The 25,075-nt window shown below is 39.1% G+C and overlaps 1 protein-coding gene across 2 annotated transcripts in view; it reads left to right on the top strand.

Annotated features, from left to right (window-relative positions):
- The first annotated feature begins 1,668 nt into the window (after nt 1-1,668).
- col2a1b (collagen, type II, alpha 1b) overlaps nt 1,669-25,075 on the top strand; it is a 41,209-nt gene continuing 17,802 nt past the window's right edge. The window contains exons 1-23 of one of the 2 annotated variants that reach the window (XM_088422950.1): nt 1,669-1,931; nt 6,220-6,429; nt 9,199-9,215; nt 9,311-9,343; nt 10,634-10,666; nt 10,733-10,786; nt 12,597-12,698; nt 13,294-13,374; nt 15,991-16,035; nt 17,603-17,656; nt 18,192-18,245; nt 18,983-19,036; nt 19,264-19,317; nt 19,406-19,459; nt 19,878-19,922; nt 20,317-20,370; nt 20,450-20,494; nt 21,167-21,220; nt 23,486-23,584; nt 23,669-23,713; nt 23,815-23,913; nt 24,038-24,091; nt 24,590-24,697. In XM_088422950.1, coding sequence (XP_088279076.1) covers nt 1,841-1,931; nt 6,220-6,429; nt 9,199-9,215; nt 9,311-9,343; nt 10,634-10,666; nt 10,733-10,786; nt 12,597-12,698; nt 13,294-13,374; nt 15,991-16,035; nt 17,603-17,656; nt 18,192-18,245; nt 18,983-19,036; nt 19,264-19,317; nt 19,406-19,459; nt 19,878-19,922; nt 20,317-20,370; nt 20,450-20,494; nt 21,167-21,220; nt 23,486-23,584; nt 23,669-23,713; nt 23,815-23,913; nt 24,038-24,091; nt 24,590-24,697 — 1,539 coding nt within the window. In that variant the 5' untranslated portion in view covers nt 1,669-1,840. The remainder of the gene's footprint in view (nt 1,932-6,219; nt 6,430-9,198; nt 9,216-9,310; nt 9,344-10,633; nt 10,667-10,732; nt 10,787-12,596; nt 12,699-13,293; nt 13,375-15,990; nt 16,036-17,602; nt 17,657-18,191; nt 18,246-18,982; nt 19,037-19,263; nt 19,318-19,405; nt 19,460-19,877; nt 19,923-20,316; nt 20,371-20,449; nt 20,495-21,166; nt 21,221-23,485; nt 23,585-23,668; nt 23,714-23,814; nt 23,914-24,037; nt 24,092-24,589; nt 24,698-25,075) is intronic. The other variant, XM_088422951.1, reaches the window with a different exon arrangement.

Below are 25,075 nucleotides of genomic sequence, written 5' to 3'. Positions count from 1 at the left end.
AAAACTGTTGACCTTATGATTTATATTTAGAAACAAGTTGACTCCGCTAACATTTGCTCCTTCGGAAAATAAATATCATTTGTTCAATGTAACATTTGCAACATAATAAATTATGTTATAGTGCTTAACATTCAGTCAGCTGGCATTGATTCCAGCCAGTAATGAAAATGAATTTGTCGTTTTGTTCAAATCAATAAGTGTTTAGAAAAAAAAAGTACTTGTCAAAATAATTTTATTCCACTAGTCCCTTTGACACATATCAAAGTAAACGTTGATCCTATTTTTGCAAAGTCACTGAAATTAGTTCATTTTGAAAGTTGTTTCATGCAATGAACCACTTTTTACCCCGCCCCCACTCGGCCATTGCCGTATATGATTCTTGTCCTAAAGGGACAAGTGGAGGCAGGACATCATCACCAAACGCAACATTGTTCCCCATTCTATCAACTTAGCCAAAAATTGGAGTATATACTACTTTACATATATAAATGCAGATAAAGTAATGGCTTATGAGTGATAATTTTGCAGCTCTGCTTACCTAAAACAACAGGTCTTTCTTCAGCCTAGCTACCAACTTGTGTGTAGTCAAAATCAGTGTGGCAGCGTGTAAATTTGCCCCCACTTTGACATCAAAATCTACCAGAATTCACAATGATGCTAAAATTATTTACTTGTTTTTAGGGCTGCAGTTAAGAATTGTTTTCATAATTTGATTCAAATCTTTTGATTATTTTGGTGTTTCTTTCATGAGTCGGATGTTCAAAAACTTCAGTTTGATCCCATTTTCTAAAAATTGGCATTTTTTTAACGATTTGGTCAGGAATTTAGAAACAGACATTCATACTCACAAACACACCATCCCCTTTAATCCAAAAATTATTCCAAATGGTAAGTGTGTGTAACTTCGAGCCTAATTCTGTAAGTGTGTAATGTTTTGCGATGACAAGAGGTGCTTGGCACTACTTGGCTTAAGCGCGGTTTCATTGAATTATTGTGGTCCAGCACAAACCACCCAAAAATATGCACTCTTTTGAACAAACCTGTTGAGACAAATGCGGCGGTATTTTCAGGTCAGCCTTAGGGTGTGAAAAGATTGCAGGAGACAGAGACATCATTTCATGGATATATATATATATATATATATATATATATATATATATATATATATATATATATATATATATATATATATATATAGTAGATCAAAGTTTGCTGTGATTTGCTGTCAGGGAAAATAATTTTGTGCGATTTTGTTTATTTAATTATCGATGTGTTTTCCCCAAATGACACTTTGGGAGTGCATTGAGGTCACAACAGAGCAGGAAAAAAAAAGTATGAAAAGCTTTCTATGAACCCTGCAGGAACGAAAGGGGGAGGGCTGCGAATTTGGGAAGAAAGTTATTTTTTGGGAAAGGAGGCTTCAGCGGCAGCACGTGGGAAGGGAGTGGTCTATAGGACTGATGGAGGGAGGTGTGTGTGTGATGTGTGTGTGTGTGGGGGGGGTAGACAGAATGGGAGGGAAAGTGGCCTCAGATTTCCGCCTGACTGGGGGTAAGGGGCCGGGCTGATACTTGGGAATATACGAAGATTCATTGAAGGCAACGGGGACATAAAACTACTGGTTGTGGCCCTCCAAGAGGTCGGCGCTTAGCTTGTTCCTGCAGGTCCGAATCCTGCCTGCCGGATTCCCCCCCTCCTCCTCCCCTGGCCGCTTGGCAAGGGTGACCGTTGAATGGTGCGGCTTTGAAATCACTGGAGGACACACGCACTCGAGAGACTCCATTCGCGCAAGACGTTTTTGTTTTCCCTCCTGGGCCAACTGCGTGTCTAATATTTAGACATGGTCAGCTTCCCGGATTCAAGGACTCTACTGCTAATTGCAGCCACACAAGTGTGCCTATTTGCCATCGTCAGATGTCAGAACGACAACCGTAAGTGCACTTAACTACTCTGACTTCTTCTTGAGTCCTATGAGGCCCGGTGGTCGTTTTTACGCACGCTGTGGCGCTTTTACGCATGAGTTGGAAACCGTTTGCAATCTCTGGAGTGCAGGTGCGTGTGTGTGTGTGTGTGTGGATAATAGCTGTGTGGGCCTTCTGGACGTGATTTATAAGTGATGAACGATAACTCGTACAAAAGCTGGAACCAAAGCTCAAACGCTTGCTTTGACTTCACCTGGCTGCTCTTCTTCCGCTCCCTCCTCCTCCTGCTGTCCTAAGATGAACACCTGTGGGTGCGCTGCCAGGCTCTCCCTTTAACTTTAACTGTTGATTGTAAATCAGTGGTTCTCAAAGATTTTATGCTCAAAAAGACAGTGCAAACGTTCAGTTGTGTTTCAATGTAAAGTAACATGGCATTTTTTTTAACTTTTCATATCGTCATTTTCAGTGTTAATTTTAGTGAATGATAACACAGTGGCTTACAGTCATTATGTGTTTTCGATTTTTCTTAAGAGATCAAATCTGATTATTGCTTTTTTTTGCATTTTGATGTTGGTTATTATGGTGATAATTGGAGCTACAATCACTTTGTATTGAAACAAGTACTTCATTGATATGGATTAAAATAACACAATTATGGGTCAATAAAAAGGACCAACACAATAGGTGGGTCAATTTGACCCAACTTTTTAGGTTGTCATGCCCAAAATAATCCCCCAAGTTTGTTCAGTTTGTACAAGACAACCCCAGAAATTGGGCTGTTTTTATGAAACAACCCCAGAAGTCAAATTGAACCAATTAATAGATCAGTTCTCATTTGACCCATAATTACCAGTAGGTTCTTTTTGACCCAATGTTTTTAGAGTGTAGCCGGTCCAAGTGTTAACCCCCCACCAAAAAATAGAAATCAAATGCTAATGTAAAGCATTGTAAAATTGTTCACTGTCATGACATTAAAAAATGCTACCCATTGTATATTAAAGTTAAATACAAGTGAACTGTACTCAACCAAGGTACAGTACCAAATTTAAAATTGGTTCAATCTCTCTCTCTCTCTCTCTCTCTCTCTCTCTCTCTCTCTCTCTCTCTCTCCCTCCCATCCCCCCTCTCACTTATCTAAACTCGTTAACCCTCTATCTCTTTACAGTAACTGAGTAATTATTTGCCATTAGAGAGAGCCCTTGGTGATACTTTGAGAATCACCAGGGGTGTGGAGGGAGTGGACAAAAAAAAGTGAAAGTTGGTCAGGCTCAAGGGGCTTTGGTGAAAGGTGATCACATTCCATTGCCGTCAGAGGGCATCCAGACGAATCTGAGCTTGTCTCCTTTCAAGTTCACCACCAATATTTGCCAAACTGTTCAATAAATGCCACTCCATTTGTAAGGACGCAAAAAGGACCATAAGTACCTCTAAAGATGAGAGATTTAAGAGTGAAGGATCGGTTCCAGGAACAACGTTCCATAAGCAAGTTTTCCATCTGCTTTAAAGATTGGCCATAAAAGTTGTGACAGTCAGCCTGCGTGCAAATCAAGGGATGATTGGGGAAAAATATAAGAAAGGGCCTTTTGTTATCTAAGGAAGGCGCATAGTCAAGGTCTATTTACACCAAGAATGGGTCAATTAAAAGCCAGCCGGTTCTCAGGTTACCCTCACCAAAACGCAGGCCCCTGTCCTATAATGTATCCCCTTCTTTCCTCACCGTTATCTATTGCAAGAAAGCTTTGGTTGGAGAGTGGTAGTAAAGTCATCTGAGGAGGCTCGGGTCACTTTTTGACCCTTTTAGTATTTAAAAAAAAAAACAGACCTGGAGTGAAAAGAACAAACCAGACAGAATAAGATGGAAAACAGCTTCTTAAGATGCACCTGGGAACACTTTATGCGTTTCATTTTTTCCCCCCCACCTCCTCTCTTCTGGATTGCAAACTTGCCAAGACCAGAGAGAAAGGAGCCTTTTTCGCAGCATCACAGTCTTTTTAGACTGGGGAGGATGTGTACGTTTGACAGCACGTCAAAAGGTGTGTGCATGAAAGCTGCCCCCCCTTCCCTCCCCCGACTCCGGCACCCAGGTGGGCTCCCAAAAAGGCTCGCTGTGTTTATGCGAGGCAAAAATGTAGTGAATCGGACCCTCTGTTCGCCCCTTTCAGAAAGGTTGCATTCATTCATGTGTACCCAGGCGGCCTTCAGGTCACCTCCACCTGAGCATGTTTCCAAATGTAAACACAGCTACTGTATTTACAGGTTGGGGGGTGTGGGTTTTTTTTTTTTGCATCCATTCCCATGAGTCGCACATGCAATCAAAGCATCTGTGAGTTGGAGAAATCAGCTACAAAAGACCAACATGCTTATTGTTAAAGGGGGGGGGGGGGGGGGTTAACGTACAGTAGCAGCACTCAGAGGCATCAGATTGGCTTTGCAAGATGACGTCTGAATGCCAAGTCTGTCTCTCATGTCCAATAAATGTACAACAGGCCTATATTCAACTTTTTTTTTCTCTCTCTCGTGGCCTCCGGCGCTTGTATAGTGAGTTCCTGTAAAGCTCAATGCTGCAATATTACGCTGCCACCCAGTGGTCATGTCATAGGTTGACGGTAAAGCGATTCAAGAGTCCTGGTTGGTATTCGTTAAAACCAATGTATTTCATAACTGACCCAATGTGTGGTTTATTTGTGTATGGTGGAAAAAAAATACGTCAAGAAATAATTTTACATTCAAACTTAACATTCCATGCACATATTATTTAACCCATTCTTAAATGTATGCTGTAGTTAGTCAGTGGTTTGTTTTTTGTGGTCATCCAACAGCCATAATGCAAAATAACACCAACTCATCAGTCTTATATCAATTAATTTTTTAGATTTTCGTAAATGGATTTTAAGGTGTAGGCCCTGTATTCCCGGTTCATGAAGAAAAAATGAACTTCTTACAGTCCAGCCGCTTAGGGTCTCAGCCATTCGGAAATTTGACAACAATCAACACATATAAAAGAATTTAAAATTTTGTGAATCATTTTGGATTAAACAATATATGTCGGGCTTCATTTGAGTGATACATTTCTTAGTGTTGAGTGGCGGGCCGCAAGATTAGGCACACGTGTACAAACCTGCATCTGTAAAGGTAATAATGCTTGGATTTGGTTTTCATTGGCGTGGTTGCAGTGGTGGATGTCATCACACTGAGAGGTTCATGTAATATTTTTCTTCTATTTTGAGCTATCAGGCATGTGTCACATGTCACATACGTGTTGGATGAAGCGCTTATGATGTGTGTATGAAAAGGTCCAACTGGTGTGTCCTGCCGTTTCTACTTTTACTTATACAGGTGCATCTCAATGAATTGCAACAGGGCTTCTCAAACTGCGGTCTGAGGACACCCGTTGGTCCATAAGCCTCAATTCAAAAAAAAAAAAAAACAAGGATCGCAGGCGTGCTGGAGCCTAACCCAGCTGTCTTTGGGCAGTAGGCGAGTTACACCCAGAACTGGTTGCCAGCTAATTTCAGTACTCAAAGTAGACAAAACAAACAAAATAAACCAATTCAGATTGTACTATATGTCAAAATATTCCAGTTTTGTATAGATATTTCTATTTCAAAGATAAAAAGCAGAAAACATAATTGAAATCTACTTAAACTGTGACAGTTCCCTCATCATACTTTAAATTAAGAATGCAGAAATATTACAACTGTTTTGAAAAAGTCGTATTTAAAGTCTTTATTGTCATTAAGTTCATCCAAACTTACCTTTAAGCCTAACAAAATGTATTAATTCTTGTTCACATTAAGACTTGCTCAAAAAACGTTAAATCCCGTAACCCTGAATAAAAATCCTAAATATTTTAAATGCAAGCTTTTATTTTTATGGCATTTATTAGTCATGTTTAATTGCCACTAGAATTATGAGTGAGTCCTTGGAAAAGTGTCCACTCTGACGTTAGAATATTGTGCCAAACTTCATTTATGTAAGTCGTTCAATTCAAAAAGACATACACATAGAGAAGTGTTTCTTGTGATTTAATCTTTTGCTGAGTATGACTTTCATCTCATATCAAGAAATTAGAATATGACAGGGGAAAAAAATGATCAGAATGATTTTCAGTTTTGAAATGATGATGTCGTAATTCATCTTTTAAAAAGCACTGTTTTCAGCGTAATTCAGCTTTTTGAATCGAACTACCGAGATGAATTGAGTTTGACTATAATATACAGTACTCCTTTATTGGGATGCACCTGTAGCACAACGTTAACATGTTTTCACTTAATCTCATTCCCCTCGTCCGCCGCAGAGGAGGATTCCCTTAGCTGCTTGCAGGATGGCCAACGCTATAGCGACAAGGACGTGTGGAAGCCCGAGCCGTGTCGCATCTGCGTGTGCGACACCGGCACGGTCCTGTGCGACGAAATAGTCTGCGAGGAGCTCAGAGGCTGCCCCAAGCCTGAAATCCCATTCGGAGAGTGTTGCCCCATCTGCGCTGCTGACCCTTCGCCGCCCATTGGTTGTAATTTATTTATCTCAATCCTCTTATAAATAAATTACCCATCCACTGCAGGATCATGTCATTTACTTTGAGGCAAGTGGAAAAAAAAATCCGTATTTTCTGTTTGCCCCCTCAGAGTAAAGACATGACTTAAAAAAAAATTTTCACTGCAATGCTTCCCTAGTTCATTTTTTTTCATTTATTTTCCACAAGCTCACCTAGGCCCCACCTTGCCGTAATACTCTTTGCACGGTGTAAAAAAAAACAAAAAAAAAACATGTGGGAGCCATTAAAAGAAATACCTCATGTCAAGGAGACACAGTTTCGCTTTTCCTCTCCACATCCCTCACTCATTTTTGAGTTTTTGCGTGCGAGATGTGGGGAGAAAAGTGTGGCAGGGTTTCATGAATGAGGTTTATATTGGGGGCAGAGTCCCCATGGGGAAACATGAGTGAAATCAAACGCGTGCCTGTTGATTGAATAAGGTGCTTTTATAGTTTCAGTTCATATTGCTGGCGTTGGGCAAAAATCTTATACAAATGATCGAAATCATCTCGTTTCAGCAGACTCACACGTCTGATCATTTACTAACATTGCATCGTCAAAAAGAGGAGGCCATTTGCAACACGTCATACGTAAAACAACTTCAAAATAAACACTAAATAATACATGAGCATCAATGCAAGAGCATACAATTGTTGCCATCGCGTTACATCGCTAATAACATCAACACACCACCATTAAAAAAAATCACGTTCAATCGCAGATTATAGATGCTAGGAAACCACAGTTATGCTGTCATTGTAAATACGGCACAAATCTCCGCTAGCTGCTAATTTGAGGACCAGACGAACGGTGCATTCAAATGCAGTCGGACATTATAAACTCAGAAACAAGGATATTGCTACGTTACACATTAATACCTAATACTATTACTAATAATAGTTAATTTCACTTTATTGTTGTAAAAAAAATCCCTGTTTCGGGTCTCTTGGGATTAACTTGCATAAATAAATGCAATAACAAATATATTCCAACCTTGAATAATGTAGATTTTTGAAAATGATTAATGTTGCCAAAAAGACATCGAAGGTTTGGGCCCAACGCCAGCGATTTATGCTTCTTAACTTTGCAACGCATAATGGCAGCAGGTGCAGCCATTGCTATCAGTGTTAACAAAAATTACATTTTTTTTTTTAAATTGGGCTTCTTTGTGCACTAGTTTACTTCAAATTGACTGGCAGTAGAATTTCTCAGGTCAAGATGAGGAAATACCCTTTTTATAAGTGTCACTGTCCAATGAAAAGCAGCTGCTTTTAAGCAAAAGGTGTTTTATACTCTGAACTGGTCACCCGCCAATTACTATACAGTATATGGTAAGAATAAACAACATTCCCATTTATACCTATGGTTGGACTCTATAGAGTCCAATGCCTGGATTTCAAACCTGAAATTCAGAACTATCAAGCGTAAATGCTAACCACTGTTCCACCATGCGGAAGCGTTTTTTTTTTTTTTTTTTTCATTGGACAGTGCGAGTATTTCTCTCCCTTTAGAAGCTAGGCTTAAGTTTTTATACAAGGTGTCCCAAAAACTGTACTCACTCTTTGACTGCTTAAGCTGTTTTTGTTAGGCCAGCAGTTCTTGAACTTTTTAAATCGACCTCAAATTTTACCACAAGTACCACAATGGTGACAAAGGTTCCAAAACAGTAGATAGTACGCCTAAATGTTCATCAAAAACAATTCAACAACTTGTATTTAATGTTTTGTTTTCCACTGTCACTTGCACAGTTTGTACATCATTTTTAATTAAAATGTATCATAAACATTGTTCCTGAACAAGTGTTTGGAATCAAAGATCAACACGAATGAAAAAGATCAATCGTACTTTTCTTGAAGATATTAGATACTGTGTTTTCATTACCGTATTTTCCGCACTATAAGGCGCACCGGATTATAAGGCGCACCCTCAGTTAATGGCATATTTTAAAACTTTTTCCATATTTAAGGCGCACCGGATTAGAAGGTGCACCCTCAGTTAATGACATATTTTACAACTTTTTCCATATATAAGGCGCACCGGATTATAAGGCGCACCCTCAATTAATGACATATTTTTTAAAAAAAATTCCATATATAAGGCGCACCGCATTATAAGGCGCAACAGTAGAAGCAGTCAAAGTTTATTAGTAGATTACAAACCAGCTTTCTGACAGCTCCATTCACTCCCAAAATGAATAAACAGCTGTCTGATGTTTTATTTTATTAGTATTTCCGTAACAGTTTATCTTTTAACAGTAAGTTATACCATATAGTGCAACATAAACTCTCAAGAACATAATAACTCAATGTCAATATTTTATATATATATATATATATATATATATATATATATATATATATATATATATATATATATATATATATATATATATATATATATATACATGGGTAACGGCTTGTCAGAGTGAGTACATTTTTGAGGTCACCCTGTATTATTTATTGTGCTTTCTACCATCACCCCCGCTGCCCATCAGCTTTCTGCTCTGACACTCTTGCTCTTAAGATGGAGCGTCAACAATATCCAAATGGGCAATTAGGGGTTTTAAACCGTCTCATTTTTGCAGGTTCTTATGTGCGAGGGAACTCTTAAGTAGAGAAAAAAAAACTGTGTATCAAACTAGAGCTCTAGAAGTTTCAGATGTTTTTCTTTGTTGTTGTTGTTTTTTGCACTGTTTATTAACCCGCGTGAACTCTGTTTTTCATCTCTACTGCCACGTTACAGGAACACCTGGAGCTAAGGTGAGTTTTGCGTCTGTGACAATCAATGTCATTCACGTAACGGGTTCATTCTATTGTTATTGATTTTTTTTTCTTTGTTTTGATTCATCTCACAGGGCCAGAAAGGCGAACCCGGAGATATAACCGATGTAAGTGAATGCCTCCAAATAGGAGACAGGATTATATGCTCTCATTGGAATAGAAAGGCCCGATTGTTGGCTTTGGCCACCTGGAAATGCTTTGCCCCTATAAGCTCATGCCAATTTGCAGCGGCAAATAAAAACGGAATTGTTTATCCTATCTTTCACTGAAATGTTTTGTCAAGACATCCAAAATGTGGAAAGCTTTTCAAGCTCCGCAAAACAACATTGCTTGGTGTTGATAGATGTTTTACCATGGACAATAAGCATATTTCCAAAGTTATTATGCACAAAAATGATTTCTCTATAGGTAGCATTCTTGTTCCTGGTTTCTTGGTCTATTTCAATCATCCCATGTTCAAAACAACTGACACAATCCCAAACATCTTGGTAGCTATCCTGAGGTCAGTCCCCATTGTCAGAATTTTCCCACATTTCCAGATGTTGCGAAATAAATCCCCAAGAAATGTGACACATTATCCACGGATTTTTATTCTTTTTGTTTTCCTGTCAGTGGCCCAATAATTTAAAAAAAAGTTTAAAATAAAACGTTATCCACCCTGTCTGCAGCAGATTTTCTCATGCAGGGTATTGTCGCGCTTAGTTTGGCTACGTCTCTTTCTTTGTTGCAATCATTAGGTGTGAGTAGAGTCAGAGCTGTGTGCTTTGTATTTATGTGGTAGGCTAAACTTGAGCTGCTTCTGTGGTAAGCAAGCTCCTATATACAAAAAATGAATGTGACTTTACCTCCATCTGGGCATTTTTCAAACTTAAATTTCGCATTCATTAGACCGACAACTTTCACATGCTCTTCCATTTTCATATCTTCCTTCTGTCCCCGGTCTTGGCCTCCCACCCACAACATCAGCCTGTCAGGTTATGCTAAACTCAATGATAACCAATCAGTTTTTAGTGTCCAACTTAGATCATGATTGACTTTCATTTTCCGACCCCCAACAAGTCCAGCACAAGAAGCCCGATGCATAAAAACTGATCTAATCCGCATACAGAAAGCATGAAGTTGGAGATTAAAAAGTTACATTCATACCATTTAACAAAGTAACGCTTTAACTACATCTATTTATTTACCTATTATAATCTGACACCCCTAGGTTTTAAAAATGTATGTTTGTAAAGTAAATTAAGGTTTTTTTGTTTTGTTTTTTTTTAGTTTAACATTCTACATTCTTTCTATTTTATTTGGCTGCTCTAAATAAATAGCAGCAAACTCCTACTGAGATTGACTTCCCTATTTCCCTATTTACTAACCGATGTCTTCTTTTCTCTCTTCCAACACAGGTCATAGGACCAAGAGGACCACCAGGCCCAATGGTTCGTTCCCATTCATAATTTTATCTTTCATTCATTCATTCGGTCTAACCTGACTTGTTCTCTCAGGGCCCACCAGGAGAGCAGGGGCAGCGCGGATCAAGAGGAGAAAAGGGAGAGAGGGTCAGTCTGCTTAATTTGATTTATTTAATAGATGCAGGCACAGCGTGCTCCTTTTTAAAGCACGTTTGAGTTAGCTTGTGTAAGAAATTTGCTATATAAATAAAGTTGCTTTACCTTTTGAGGTGGGATGGACTGACGTGCAGAAGGGCAGCCTTTCATTCACACATGTGTCATTTGCATTAAGCGGTTTGGTCCCCCCGGCTTGTTGAACACAAGCGGGCTTGTCAGTGGCTCTCAATGCAAAAACGAGTTGCCTTGCTGTGGCCACACAACAAACTTCAATCAAGGTGTTAAACACACTTCTTTTTGATATGCGTATCTACCACATGGCCAGCCGCCTCTCAGCGCATTCTTGCGTTCTGTCCGCACATGCATTAGGGCCTCGTCTGGTCCTAACCTCATGAATCACCATTTGTCTTTTTGGACATGTCCATAAAGAGAATATTTACACTTTTCTTCCCTTTCATTATTCTACAAAGTCAAAGTTGAGGCATGATGAATATTTAGCCACCAGCAGCATAGCGTTATCGACATTATTTGCATTTTTTTTGGGGGGGGGGACCAATACAAATGAAATTTGAGTTTAATAAATCAGACTTTTCTTTTTTTTCAACCCAAAAACGCTTTGCACTGTTTAAGGGGTCCTTGACTGAAAAGATATTTCACAAGGGGTACATCACTGATTAAAGGTTGAAAACCACTGTCCTAGAGCACTAACAGTTAGGTATAAGGATGCAAATGTTATAACGGGTACTTTTTGTGAACTGTATGACAAATCTACATAAGCTGTCTTGTTCGCATATTTTTTTCACACTTAGCTGTGACATTAACATCAATGGTGAACATCACCAGAACATGACTCGGATGTCCTCATCAAACTCATTTAATCATCATGAATTAATGTCACTTTGAGGTCAATAAGTGTTATAGATTGTGGTTCTTAAATTTTGTTCCATTTTTTTTTGCCATTCAGTATGTACATGATTTTGTCATGCCTCACACACTGGTCTGCTAAATGCAGGGTATGGACAAAATCAAACATTTGTTCTTGTTTTAAATTATTATTATGTTTCCGTATATTCTGTTTCGGCAATCACATTGAACATTTTGCACGAGTCTCTGAAAATGTAGAAGTTATGGAAATTATAGACTTGTAACACTTATCTGCCTCTAAGGCCCTCAAAGTGCTTTACATTGACTGCTTATTTACGAACTGATGATGCAACATCAAGAGCGGCTGGGTGTTGGGTATCTTGCTGAAGGATTTTTGACATCGAAGGATTTTTGGATCGAATCCACAACCTCTACCACTCACTGATCCACGTCGCGCCGTGTCCACTGTTATAGTGAAAAAAATCTGTTAATACACAAACCTTTTAGATTTGTATATTTTTTCAACAGTACAAACTGAAACATGATGCTAAGTGGTGGTTCACCACGTGTTCATTTAATGTCACCGTTAGCCAAAAATGTCTACCCTGCACTGTATGTACAATGCATGAAATACGATATGCTTTGACATAACTATTACATCTACCTAGTGAATGAACAACAATTTACAGTTTTTGTGGCGTGAAATGGGGAAGTCTCAAACCTACTTTATTATGATTTTGACTGTAATGTATGGTATAAGAGCTTATTTTATGCTATAGCAATACAGTGCATCCATTGTTATTATCAACTCTTAGTTGCTAAAAGAAAATGGCAGCAAAACAACAGAAACAAATTAGAAATGTTTTCGGACACCAAACAAGCAACTTTTTGCATGAACATTGACAGTATAGTAACCATTTTTCTCTGCGTATTCCAGGGAACACCTGGTCCCCGTGGCAGAGACGGCGAACCTGGCACCCCCGGAAACCCTGGCCCCCCTGGACCACCAGGACCTAATGGACCCCCTGGCCTTGGCGGAGTAAGTGTCCCGAGATGCTCAGGGACAAACGACAGAAAAAAAAAACTAAAATTCTTATCATTCTTTGGAGGACAAAAGGGTATTGTAACTATAGCGAGGGGGGTGGTGAACAAGGAGCTTTTAAAAATGGGGGGGCTAATACAAAAACAACGAGATTCTTTGTGCAAGACAGATGGATGGTAACCTTGAAACGCTGGATGACTTTAATCTTCATAACTCCGGGCAAAATGAGAGTTAAGCATTAACTGTAGCAACTTCAGTGCTCTTTCAATGTCAGTGGATTGATAATCTACAAATAAAATAAAAGATAGACATGTTTTAAAGATTAGCATAAAGCAGTGAGGAATTTGCTCTTGCACTCTCTTCATCATGATGAATCCTCAAAACACAGAACAATAAAGCACAGAACAATCATTTAATCTGATGTACGGAACTTTTTTCAGGGTCGTTTTTATGTTTTGTTTTGCTTTTTCAAATATTTGTGTAAATGAGGATCTAAAAGTGGCACATATAAGTCTTAATATCAGCCAGATAAATTGGCTGGCTGATTCCTTGTTCTATGTCTTGTTAATAATGCATTTATTTATTTTTTTAGAACTTTGCTGCTCAAATGGCAGGCGGCTTTGACGAGAAGGCCGGCGGTGGTGCTCAGATGGGTGTGATGCAAGGACCTATGGTGAGCCAGCCCTTCTTCTTTTTCCTCATCTTTTCTTTTGCGAAAGCTCGTTAACGTGTCACAAAGCTTAAGAGCAAAACGCCAAAATCTGGATGCGAGTTGACCTACTGGAATCGGGAGAAGCTCCACATGATGGACACCTGATCCTCATGAGCGGGATTTAAAATGATCAAGGAAGGAGAAGAAAGCACAAGGTTTTCAAGTAAAGAAGCTTATTTGACCTACAAAGATTCTGGAAGACGGAATTAAAAGTTCAGGAGCAGACCAGTAACTTTACTTTGGCTCCTATACAGTCTGCAAGCGAAGCATTTAATCAAAAAAACAAAAACACACACACATAGTATATGCAGAAGTTCTGACTGGACAGAGCACCTTTGATAATCATCTAGCCATGATGCTGAAGGCTTCCCACTTCTACTCAAAAGTGACTTTCATGCACTTCTGCCGAGCACTGTGCTCTATTTATTTGATTTATATATAGTTTTTTATTTTTATTTCAAAGCTCGGCCAAGATGCTGAAAGGCGCATTCATGAGAGAATATGTTTGACTTAAAATATTTGAAGAATTTCCATCCATTTTGTTGTAGCGCTAATTCATACAAGTGCAATGAGAAAATGCAAGGTCCACACGGGAATGCTGGAGCCCAGATTAAAAACCGAAATGGCCGACCCGTGAGGCAGACGTGCTGCCGATTTAAAGACATTGTTAACGCTTAATTCCACATGTCGTTTTCACCAAAGTGAGTGTTTGGCTCATCGCCTTCACAGAATGTGATTTTCTGGTTTAGCATTCTAAGTGTTCTTGGGGGTTGAAATTGAGGCTGAGAGGAAGAGAAATGAGTCGCAGGAATCTCACCTGCTTCTGAGGCAAACCACTAGACCCACGTTCGCCTTCTTTTTCCACGTCGCCGACTAAAAGTCACGCAGAGTTCAAACATACTGCTGAATAATCAAGCGTGGAGCTATGCAAGTAAGGTGGATGACACTGTGGAATTTCTAATGATTTTTTGAGGTTGTGTAGCTTGAGGCCTGAGAAGACAAGGTGTTTCAAATACAGTGGGGGCAAAACCGAGTCAGACGTTGGTAGAAGAATTACCAAAAGTTGAGTTCAAAAAAGACTATTGAAAGTAGAATTAGTCCTTGAAAGTATGCACCTAAAAGACCCCGTCAAGTGAATTAGGACATTTGTTTCTGAATTTGGTATTGTATGTTCGAGGATAATTGCTACAAATGTATGTGCAGACCCAGAACTACGTTATACTGAATTGTGGAGGTTTACGGCTCTGGTTAATCAGAACAATGTCAATCTTGCATACCGTAACTCAGTGAAGAGGCGGGTTTATCCCTGTGCGCTTGATTTCAAGAACAAGTAGAGGAGGTCTGCACCGCTGTGGGGGTGATCAAAGCTGATGTTTGGTTAGGGTTAAACAGGTGGAATAATTTTTATAACTATCACAATAATAATATTCAAGTCATTTTGTGGGTGTAAAAAAAAAATGCAATGTGCAGTTAGTGAGCTAGCTAGCTAGCTATGCCTACACCCTGAAAATCCACCCTAAATTCCTGCTTTGAGTACCTTGTGTGGCATGAGAGCATAAAAATCGCAATGAAAAAGTTTAAAAGTCAAGGGACAAATACAAGCATTGTGTGAAACAAGATTTCTGGCTGCTACGAGACTGTAAAATAGTGAACTCACACCAGCCAAGATTGACTTTTCTTCTCGCGAGGGACAGCAAAGCTCACACTTCCGTGTTTGCCCCTGTCAGTGATCCGTTGCCCTGTTTGCTTTTTATTTCGTTTAGCAAAGCATTGTAGAATACAAGACATAACAATAGCCCAACGGCAGTAGGCAGACGCAGCGGCGCTAAACCAACAGTTGGGGCAAAGTTCCTGTTTGCACTTTTCTGCTTCGACAGCTCTTTTCTAAGAAATGGGGTGAGATGAACGAGAACTGCGGTGGATTGCAGTACACGTTGTTCTAGACAGGAAATAAACACATAATGATAACACGCAACTTAATGTATGATTTCTTTCGCAGTAGACGAGAAAGCTTTACTATTTTAAAGCCTCATTTAATATCTTTGGCAGTTTTTTAATTACTGAAACTTGGCAGGATGGTTTGACACCTCTCAGTTGTGTGCCAAAGACATTTTCACTGTACAGGAGTGAAAAAAAAAAATCAAAATATGCTTAACGAAAAAAATGGATTTACTTATTAAAAACTACACCCTCCTTGGATCTGTTTTTCATATTAAATGGGGAATATTGGACTGCCAGATGTCCATGGCTTTTAGGCTGGCATGAGACACGCCACACTTGCCGCAAATCATTCTTTGAGCTGTCAACATCAAGCAATTTCCTTGGAGGATAGCTGGCTTCCACAAATCTGTTGCCATCATCATTCTCGCTCTGATTCACATCCCTTTATTTCGCCTCATAAGACCCTAAGTCAATCAAGATCTTAACCACAGTTGACTACTGACATACAGTAGTGCATATCTCATTTCAAGTGTTTGGCGCAAAAGTCATAAACTGAGCATTATCTTTGTCCTTTATCTTTACCTAACGAATGTGCAAATATTGTTTATTCCTGATTGTATTGTCCTCTTTTTCCAGGGGCCAATGGGTCCCCGAGGACCACCTGGACCCACTGGATCTCCTGTAAGTACTCACATTACAGTATATCCTTTGCAGTCACTTACCGTCACAAACGCACATGATTATTCTCAACAAGAACTGCTGAGGGTAACACATCCAGGACAAACTATGTGTTTACAAAGTGCATAGGAGTGGAATACTCCCAGCTTTTTTTTCACCTGACAATTTATGTCTGGCGCCCTCGTCTTCTTCACCTCTTCCTCCTCACCCGTAGGCCTCACAGGTTCCTCCTAGCCCGCAGAAAAAAAAAGCATTAGGCAGGCGATGCCCGCAAACGCGTCTTGACTTGCTGTACAGTACAGGGAGATGTTTCATTTTTGGAAACCTTCAGGTGCTTCCAGGAGGAAGACAAACTCCTGTGTGTAGACTACATTGTAATATTTGTGGATTTAAATTATTTGTTTACTCAACAATGCATTTCGGTCTATTTTATTTAATTTTTTTTGCATTTCAAACATGGATGCCAGTACTGTATAATAGAGTAAGACAGACATAAGTGCCGCTACTGTAGTTGGCTCAGTAAAACGCTGTAATATTAGTCATCCATAATAGACGACGGACATGTTGTTAGGTTGTATTACTCCACCACTTGTGATAAAATATCCATTGCTATTAAAACAGATACTATCATTACTACTTGTTAGCATTGTAATGGCATTTAATGTTAGTATAATTGTTTAAAAAACACAATGGATGATATGAATTTGTTGTATAAAAAAAAAAAACACTATGGATATCATTGAAATGTTTTTAAGATAGTTTGTCTTGGCTGAAACTTTTCATTGCCATGGCAAAACTTAGCATTTATAATCTAAATTTTTTTTAATATCATGTTTACGTCTTGGGACCTGTGTTGGGACATCACACAGTCAAACTTTGTAGGTCTTTCTCTAAGCATGGAAGTGCTGTGATCAATATGTCTCGTTTTCATTTGTTTTTTGTTGCTTTTTTTTTCTCTCAATTTGACATACTGGTTGTGTTTAAGGCTAGCTAATACTTTGTCAGCTGCCCAGGTTGGAAAGTTTACCTGTGAAGTCCCAGAATGCATCACTTTAAGCAATAAACACTGTAGTTCCCCTTCTCTTGTATTTTATAATATACAGTCATGTGTTATGTGTACTGCATTTATCAAGGAATGGAGACTTCTCCCGTTTTTCTTTTTTTTTTTTTTAAATATTGGTTTTGCTCCACATAAACGCGTGAGGAAACAGGTGAGTGAAAAATACAGTGCATTTTTGTGTCAGTCAAATGTTACTCATCACTGCGCCCAAGAGGCAGTCAGTGGCATTGCTACTTGGCTGTAAATGAATTCTGAGTTTTAGAGGACACGTTAGAATCAGTCATTTTTACCTTCATTGTTTTCATTTACTTTGTTCATAGCATTTAATTACAGTAAATGAGAAGACAAACAGATCATATGCTTTTATCTTATGCTGTTTTATTTTAGTTTTTGTTTGATTTCTATTTATTTATTATTTTGCTGGGTCAGAGAACAACACATTGGATCAGTACTTATTAGCGGTATTTATTATGACTGATATTTTTAACATGTGTTTTTGTCTTTTTCTAGGGTCCTCAAGGATTCCAAGGCAGCCCAGGAGAGGCCGGAGAGCCTGGACAATCTGTGAGTGTCATTCCCGCCTGCACGCACATTAAAGTACATCTCTCAACACATCATCGCATTAAATATCACAGCAAAAAATGCACAACCAACCTTTATCCCATTTGCTATTCCTCCCTACGGCAACTACTTAAACAAATTCAACATTTTGCTCGACTTCTGAGCTCCACAAGTGGCCACGTGCAGATTGTAATAACATCTGTGTTTCTCTTTTATTGATTTATGCTAGTAGACAAAGTCTCCCGGTCATTTTCCCTTGCACGCCTCTCTTCCTTCTCCTTTTATTTACCCCAAATGAAGCTTCCAGAAATCACACGACCCTGGCTGTGCTTTCCCCAATCCCTCAGCAGGTAGACTGAACCCGGGGGCTGCGCTAATCTTCCCCTGTGGTGTTTGGGATTAGTTTGCTGTTCCCCCTTGCCGCCGCATCATTATGTGTGATTAAAATCAATGCTTACCAAATGGGAAAAGCTGGACAGCTGCACAATGCCATGCTATCCTAGTCTCATACCTGTGCTTGTTTCCTTACCATTTACAGGGTCCCATGGGACCTCGTGGGCCCCCAGGACCTTCTGGAAAACCTGGAGATGATGTGAGTGTTCAAAAGTTGCAAGTAAAAGGCATGAAGGTAATCTGATGAACAGTGATTTCCACTCGTTGGTGTTGGTGTTCTAATTGCCGGAACACAAATGTTCCAACCTCAAAGTTAAATAATATCAAGGGTTTTTTTTCTACCATGTTGAATTACATCAAAATTAAATTTTAGACTCTAGTTTGAGCGGTCCATGCACAGTAATCCCACAAAAGTACTCCTTTTTCGTTTCTACTATGCGTTAAAGTGTCTTTTCCTTTTTACCAGTAATTATTTTTTGGAATTATTTTAATTTTTTTATAAATATTTGCCATTTTTGTTAGACTTTTGAAAATCATTGTTTTTAATGAATACATAAATTGCTTAAAATCACATTAGGGATTAAAAAAAATGTGTTTGACTCTTTTTGCTCAATGTTTTACTTACTAGTTATTGTACTACAGTATTATAGGGTTGTGTTTTTTGTTTTGTTTTTCAGAACATGGTCCTTTAAAAACTAGATGAATTTGTTTTAATTTATCAGCAGGTTCTTATTTCTAAGCACCATGATGTAGTTCTCTTTTGAGCCACTGGGTGGGAGCACACATTAATTGTCACAATGTATCCTCTTGGAAAACGAATTCCCCCAATAATTCTAATTGAGAGCAGAAACAACACTACAAAGGCAAACAACATTGACAGTGTTTTTATTATATATACTGTACATGTATTTTTTTTCACTTTTGTTTGTAATTTAGGGTGAGGCTGGCAAACCTGGAAAATCAGGAGAGCGTGGACCTGCCGGACCGCAGGTGAGTGTCGTTATTTAACTACAAATGTTTGCAGGCGCCTGCAATTGAAAAAATAATACATTGATTATAAAACACGGTGCCTGTGAGGCATCAGCCACAAAATTACCTATTTGTAATTGTTTAAAAAGTATGTTGTTTTTTTTAATGACAAATACTGTATATTTTTGTTTGCGTGTCTGTGCCAACAACTCCAAGCATATCGCCTTCATGTTGCGATTTTTTTGCAGGGTGCTCGCGGCTTCCCCGGAACGCCCGGCCTGCCTGGCATCAAGGGACATCGAGTCAGTCAGCCTCTTCATGGTCTTCTTCTTCATTTCCAACTTCTGTTTAATGCTTTATTCATTATGTTTCCTTTGTCTGTTTATGTAGGGATACCCTGGTCTTGATGGGGTTAAAGGAGAGACCGGTGCTGTAGGTGCAAAGGTACGGTATCATCTGTTTGGTTCATTCAACCTTTAGGACCACATTATTACAAAGGAGTTTCAGAGCTTATTTGAAGTAAAATGTCCTAATAAATAGTATATGAAAAGTCATTTTTATTTCTGAAAATCATGTATGGCCCGGTATGGTAAAATATACTTATACTTGTGTACTTTTACTTTTTGAATGAAGAAATTGTGACTTTTTTACTTTTCTAACATAATAAATTGGGGGAAATACAAGTAGCCTTTTGGCTATACAGTATTACATGTTCCACTTCTGGAAAGAGCACTTTTTACCCCCCCCCCCAAAGTGACTTAATCTGGAATAACATCTGACTATTGAAAAATATATTCAACTGTGTCTTTATGTCCTTTCTAGTAATAGCCATCATAAACTTATGTAAAAAAAATTTGTGCAGGGAGAATCAGGTGCTCCTGGAGAAAGTGGAGCTCCTGGACCAATGGTATGTGGTTGCTCATTACAATATGTTTTTATATACTGTATATATTTTGTTTTGTTTTTTTTTGTTTTGTTTTGTTTACCACCTCCAGTTGAGAGTTATTTGAAAAATAATAATAAAACGAGAAGTACGCACATTGCGTTGAACAAAACCAATTGTCCTATGAATGTTTACAAGCTAAATGCTAATAAACAATGCTAAACGCCATAGATAAGCCCACAAAATTAGCGTGATTTTGAAATCATTCAAACCATTTAGTAACTTGCATGCAGAAACAGCATATAACGACACTCACAAGCATGTATTCTTTATCCTCTACAAAAAACATATTGCAGCTTTAATAGCTATGGTCGCCTATATCAAAAGAGTCCCGTTTTAACGATTGTCACTTCCCCAGGGACCCCGAGGTCTGCCTGGCGAGAGGGGGCGTCCCGGACCAAGTGGCGTTGCTGTGAGTGCTTCAAAATGATTTCAAAATGGCTTTCATCAGCGATCAATATTTTATTCAACATTTGTTTCGTTTATTTCAGGGTGCCCGTGGTAATGATGGTTTGCCCGGCCCTGCCGGTCCCCCGGTAGGTATCCAATGTTAAGGATGACCTCGTTTATCATAAGGCTGCATTCTGGGAGTTGGTCAAGTTGGAAACTTTATACTGAAATCAATTAGGATGTTGCTTAATATGAAGCATGCAAGAAAGCAAGTTTGTGAAGTATACCGCTTCACATTCAAATCAAATAACAATCAATTTCAGGAAAGTGTTTTTTAATGCCTTAAGTAGATTATTGTCAAGACTTTAAAAGGCAAAATAAGTCAAAGTCTGATGCGTGATTTTCATGAGAGAGCACCAGACAAAAAGATAGGAATCAATGTGGATATTTTCTTCGTTTGAAATGTGCTAATTTACATACAGCGTATTACGTAATAATACTCGATTGGGGTTTGAAGTGAAATAAAACACTCACTTAATATTGCGATGCATAATTGGAAAAGCAATAACATGGAACATCGGGTTAGCTCCTTTGCTAAATCCATTCATTTTTATTCACATCCAATATTTTTTGCATGGAAAGAATTCAAACCCCCCAGCTGAGCTTCCCGTGGCAATTCTCCAGAAAATTCCACACATTTGGTTCTGCTTTGCGATCCCATTCAGATAAAAAGAAGGGTTCAGGAAATTCAAGTGACTTCCCACCTGCTTTATGCGCGCATCTAAAATGTTATCCACTTTTTTTTTTTCCTTGTGTAGGGCCCGGTCGGGCCTTCTGGAGCTCCGGGTTTCCCTGGCTCGCCCGGTTCAAAGGTCAGTCTCGACATTGCTGAAAATTATTATTATTTGCTTACACTCGCTTTGGTTCTCTGTGGACACATTGACCTCTAGATGAATATTTCAGTGACATGTCTAAAGAGCATAGTCCTTTTTCATTTGTTTATTGGATGACTAATGACTGATTAAGTAATATGGTCCCTGTAAATAGATAAATAAGTGATTTGAGTGATCGTTAATAAATAATTATAGTGAAGGGAGCAGCAACCGGTAATCTGTGTTGACATCAAATATTTCAACTCATAGAAACAAATTTCATTTTCTGCCAATCTGTTTTCCTTTTTTTTTTCTTTTTTTTAACCCTTGCAGTCTAACACAGAAACAAGTTGTAATAATCGGTTCCTTTGTGACAAGAAAAGGTTTCTGAGTCCAGTCGAGAAGTTCTGATCGCAGGGATATTATATTTAAGACAAGTGGTCAAGCTTTGAAATGAGAGAAAGCTGTGCTGCATTGAAAAGCACTTTAAAAGCGTCTGTCTGTGTGGAAACTTGGACTTGGACCCATGTCCCCCCCCCCAACAACCCTCTCAACACTGATTTATTCTTCCGGAATTTGCAGACAGTCTGGTAGAACTCAGAGCTGCCTCAGGGGCCTCGACATTGATGCTCCGCCGTCTTCTCAGTCTTTGGGAAATTGACGAATGGAAGATCTCATTGGAAAAGTTGGCAATCATGAACCTCGCGGTGTTATATCTGTGACCTTTTGTGTAGCCTGACTGTGCACTCTGTGTGTCCAGAGGACACACAGAGTGCACAGAGGGCAGTCTGCTATAATCAGAATACTGCCAAGGCCCACATTGAAAATATTATTGCAACCAATATTTTACTTGACTTTCACTTTACTATACTAAGATAAATTTCTTATTTATGAGGTAGAGTCATTCAGCAATTTTGACAGATTTCTTGCTTCCAGTGTTATGTTTATTTTAAATATCGATTGTTATTATGACTTTACTACCGTTTTCACTCCGGTTAGTAATAGACGTCACATGTTGTCCCTGTAGGAAAAAAAAAATGATAATCTTAGAATATCATGCTACTGTGTGATATTGGGTCTGTATTCCCCCGCTCCCTGTGGTCATGTTTAAAGAGCACGAGGTCTGAAAATCGCCTTCCTAATCCTTCAGACACTGTAATAGAAGTGCAGCTAAATGAGCCCGTTCAGAACTCGATGCACCGCATTTAAGCGCTAAAAGCACCCAAGAGAAACAAAAGCAGTTTTTGGAACCTCGGCTGAATAAACCCAAACTAAAAATATCCACCTCAAAGCTCTTCCTGCCCTCAAAATGAATCACAGATTGGCTGGAACTTCCAGTTTTAACAATTATCTTCACTAACCGGTGGCTACGAAATGAAATAACATCAATCTACCATGTGGCGAGAGGAATTCTATCCATCTACTTCTCAGCCTTTTTTTTTTTCTACACTCTAGTAGTTATGTCACACTCCAGAGGGGGGAGGGGTCAAGCAAGTTTAAGAAGGGAACTTCATTTAGCATCATCTGCAAGATTATATTTAAGTGCAATGTGAGATGGTACTAAAATGCTAACTAAAATGCACCTAACTAGCATTAGCATATGAGTATTCGAAACAAAACGATTTAAAAAAATTCAAGTGAAATTGTTGCACTGAATCACAAACAAACAGTGATTTGAGCAGGGCTCCAAAATATTTGCATTCATGATATTTCCCGTAAATTTAAGCTGTTGGTGATGGGGTGTATGTAGAGCAGTGCTACTTAATTATATTTTGCCAAGACGGCACTTTTAATGTGGTCAATGAATGCTAAGATTATCTGAATAAAATGTTCGAATTAAATACAATTTTTATGTGCAGCTTCTCAGTTTTATTACAAAAATATTAAATGAGTTGGATGGATCCAAACAAAGTAACAGCGTTTGAGGATTCTGCATGGATCCGAAGGTTAGACCAAGCGAACATCTAATTAGAAATAATTTGATTTTATGCAAATGCGTTCAGAGCCATTTTAAACCTTCTCCATTTAACAGAAACTACATTACAGAACAAATTGTGTACTTCAGGGATTCTCAAAAAAGGAAGATTAAATTCAAACATATTGTACATAAATATTCAAAATAATTTAACTACAGTTAATTAAGATTAAATGCAAATCTTTTGAACTCAAACGTTCTTCAAAAACGTAGTATTTGTGCAGCGATTGTTTCCCATGCATGCCACCAATGGGAGCCCACACTCACCTCTTCTTTATGTCACCCATCAGGGAGAAGCTGGTCCCACCGGTGCTCGTGGACCCGAGGGAGCACAGGGACCCCGTGGAGAGTCCGGCACACCTGGCTCATCCGGACCTTCCGGGGCTTCTGTGAGTGATTTGAAATGAAATACTTGTTCATCATGGTTTATCATTAATGCTGGGATGCTTACTTGAGTGTTTTATACTTTGAAGGGAAATCCAGGTACTGATGGTATCCCCGGAGCCAAAGGATCATCTGTGAGTAGAAAAACACTACTGGTCTCCCTTAATGAGTATTTTGAGCCATATCCCTATACAAGTGAAGATAAAGAACTAATATGGAGTGTTTTGCTTGGAAGGGTGCTCCCGGTATCGCAGGCGCTCCCGGTTTCCCTGGACCTCGCGGGCCTCCCGGGCCTCAGGGAGCGACAGGACCTCTCGGGCCAAAAGGAACATCTGTACGTGATCACTGCATAATCCAGCCACCAGAGATAGTGGCTTTCATCTGGAAAAATGCATGAATTTCCACTTGAGAAGTATTTGAGAACGCCGGTCTGTTTTTTTGCATGTTTTGTCCTTCAGGGCGATCCAGGTATCACGGGCTTCAAGGGAGAGGCTGGACCTAAAGGAGAGATTGTAAGTTGGATTTCATTTGTATTTCTTGTCATTTACCCTTGGAGTCACATTTTCCCTAAGCCATGAAAACAACCTGCTTTAATACAAGTCCTAGCTAGCACGTTTCCAAGCTCTTTGTGATTGCATCGCCATAGACAACACAGCAAGCGTCCAATAGCATCGATCTTCTCCGCTCATTAAAACACTACAGTCAAACACAATAGTGTAAACGGCCCAGACACTAAAAGCGCATAAAGTCTAAATTACAAGAGCTGTTGTAAACATACTTCAGCTTAAAAAAAGCTGATGGACGGGCTGTCACGTGACCGTTTTTGTTGCCTGGTGATTGACAGTTTTTTAAACAAACCGGTGGAAAACTCATTTCAATTAGGATTGCGTAATATGCATCTGCTCTTATGTCCAAATATGGTCATTTCTGACTTGGATGCTAATAATATTTTATTTTAGAATAATAGACATCATTATCTTATTAGTGCTAATAATTGCTGTTCTGCGTAGGGACCAGCTGGTCCTCAGGGAGCCCCCGGCCCCCAAGGAGAAGAGGGCAAGAGAGGACCCAGAGGCGAACCCGGTGCTGCCGGACCAATTGGGCCTCATGGAGAGCGAGTGAGTACTCTAAAATAGATACAGGCGTTACTGAAGAGCAGTCTGAAGGTTCTCTGGATGTTTGCTGCGTGACCAAGTCTGTGTTTTGATTTTTTTTAATCCAACACCAGAAGCCGGTTTTACAGATCAAGGTGAAAAATTAGGAGACATGTTTATCACGAGGAGACCCACAAAAAAGTCTTAAGAGTCCACTGTTGAAAGGTCTACCATAATGACTTGAAATGTATTTTTATTCATTGTTATTGGCAATTTCTACCAATCATTCCTAAAGATTTTGCTACCATATTCGACCAAAAAAAACAAAAGGATGAACAGTAGTTTTCAAATTATTTTGACTACTTGCTGAGATTCTCCACATCAACTTTTGTTAACTTTGTA

Source organism: Hippichthys cyanospilos, chromosome 9 (genome assembly GCF_059441005.1).
Source record: "Hippichthys cyanospilos isolate Australia breed blue-spotted pipefish chromosome 9, RoL_Hcya_1.0, whole genome shotgun sequence".
NCBI classification, from domain to species: Eukaryota; Metazoa; Chordata; class Actinopteri; order Syngnathiformes; family Syngnathidae; genus Hippichthys; species Hippichthys cyanospilos.
This window is presented reverse-complemented; position numbering and strand designations above follow the sequence as displayed.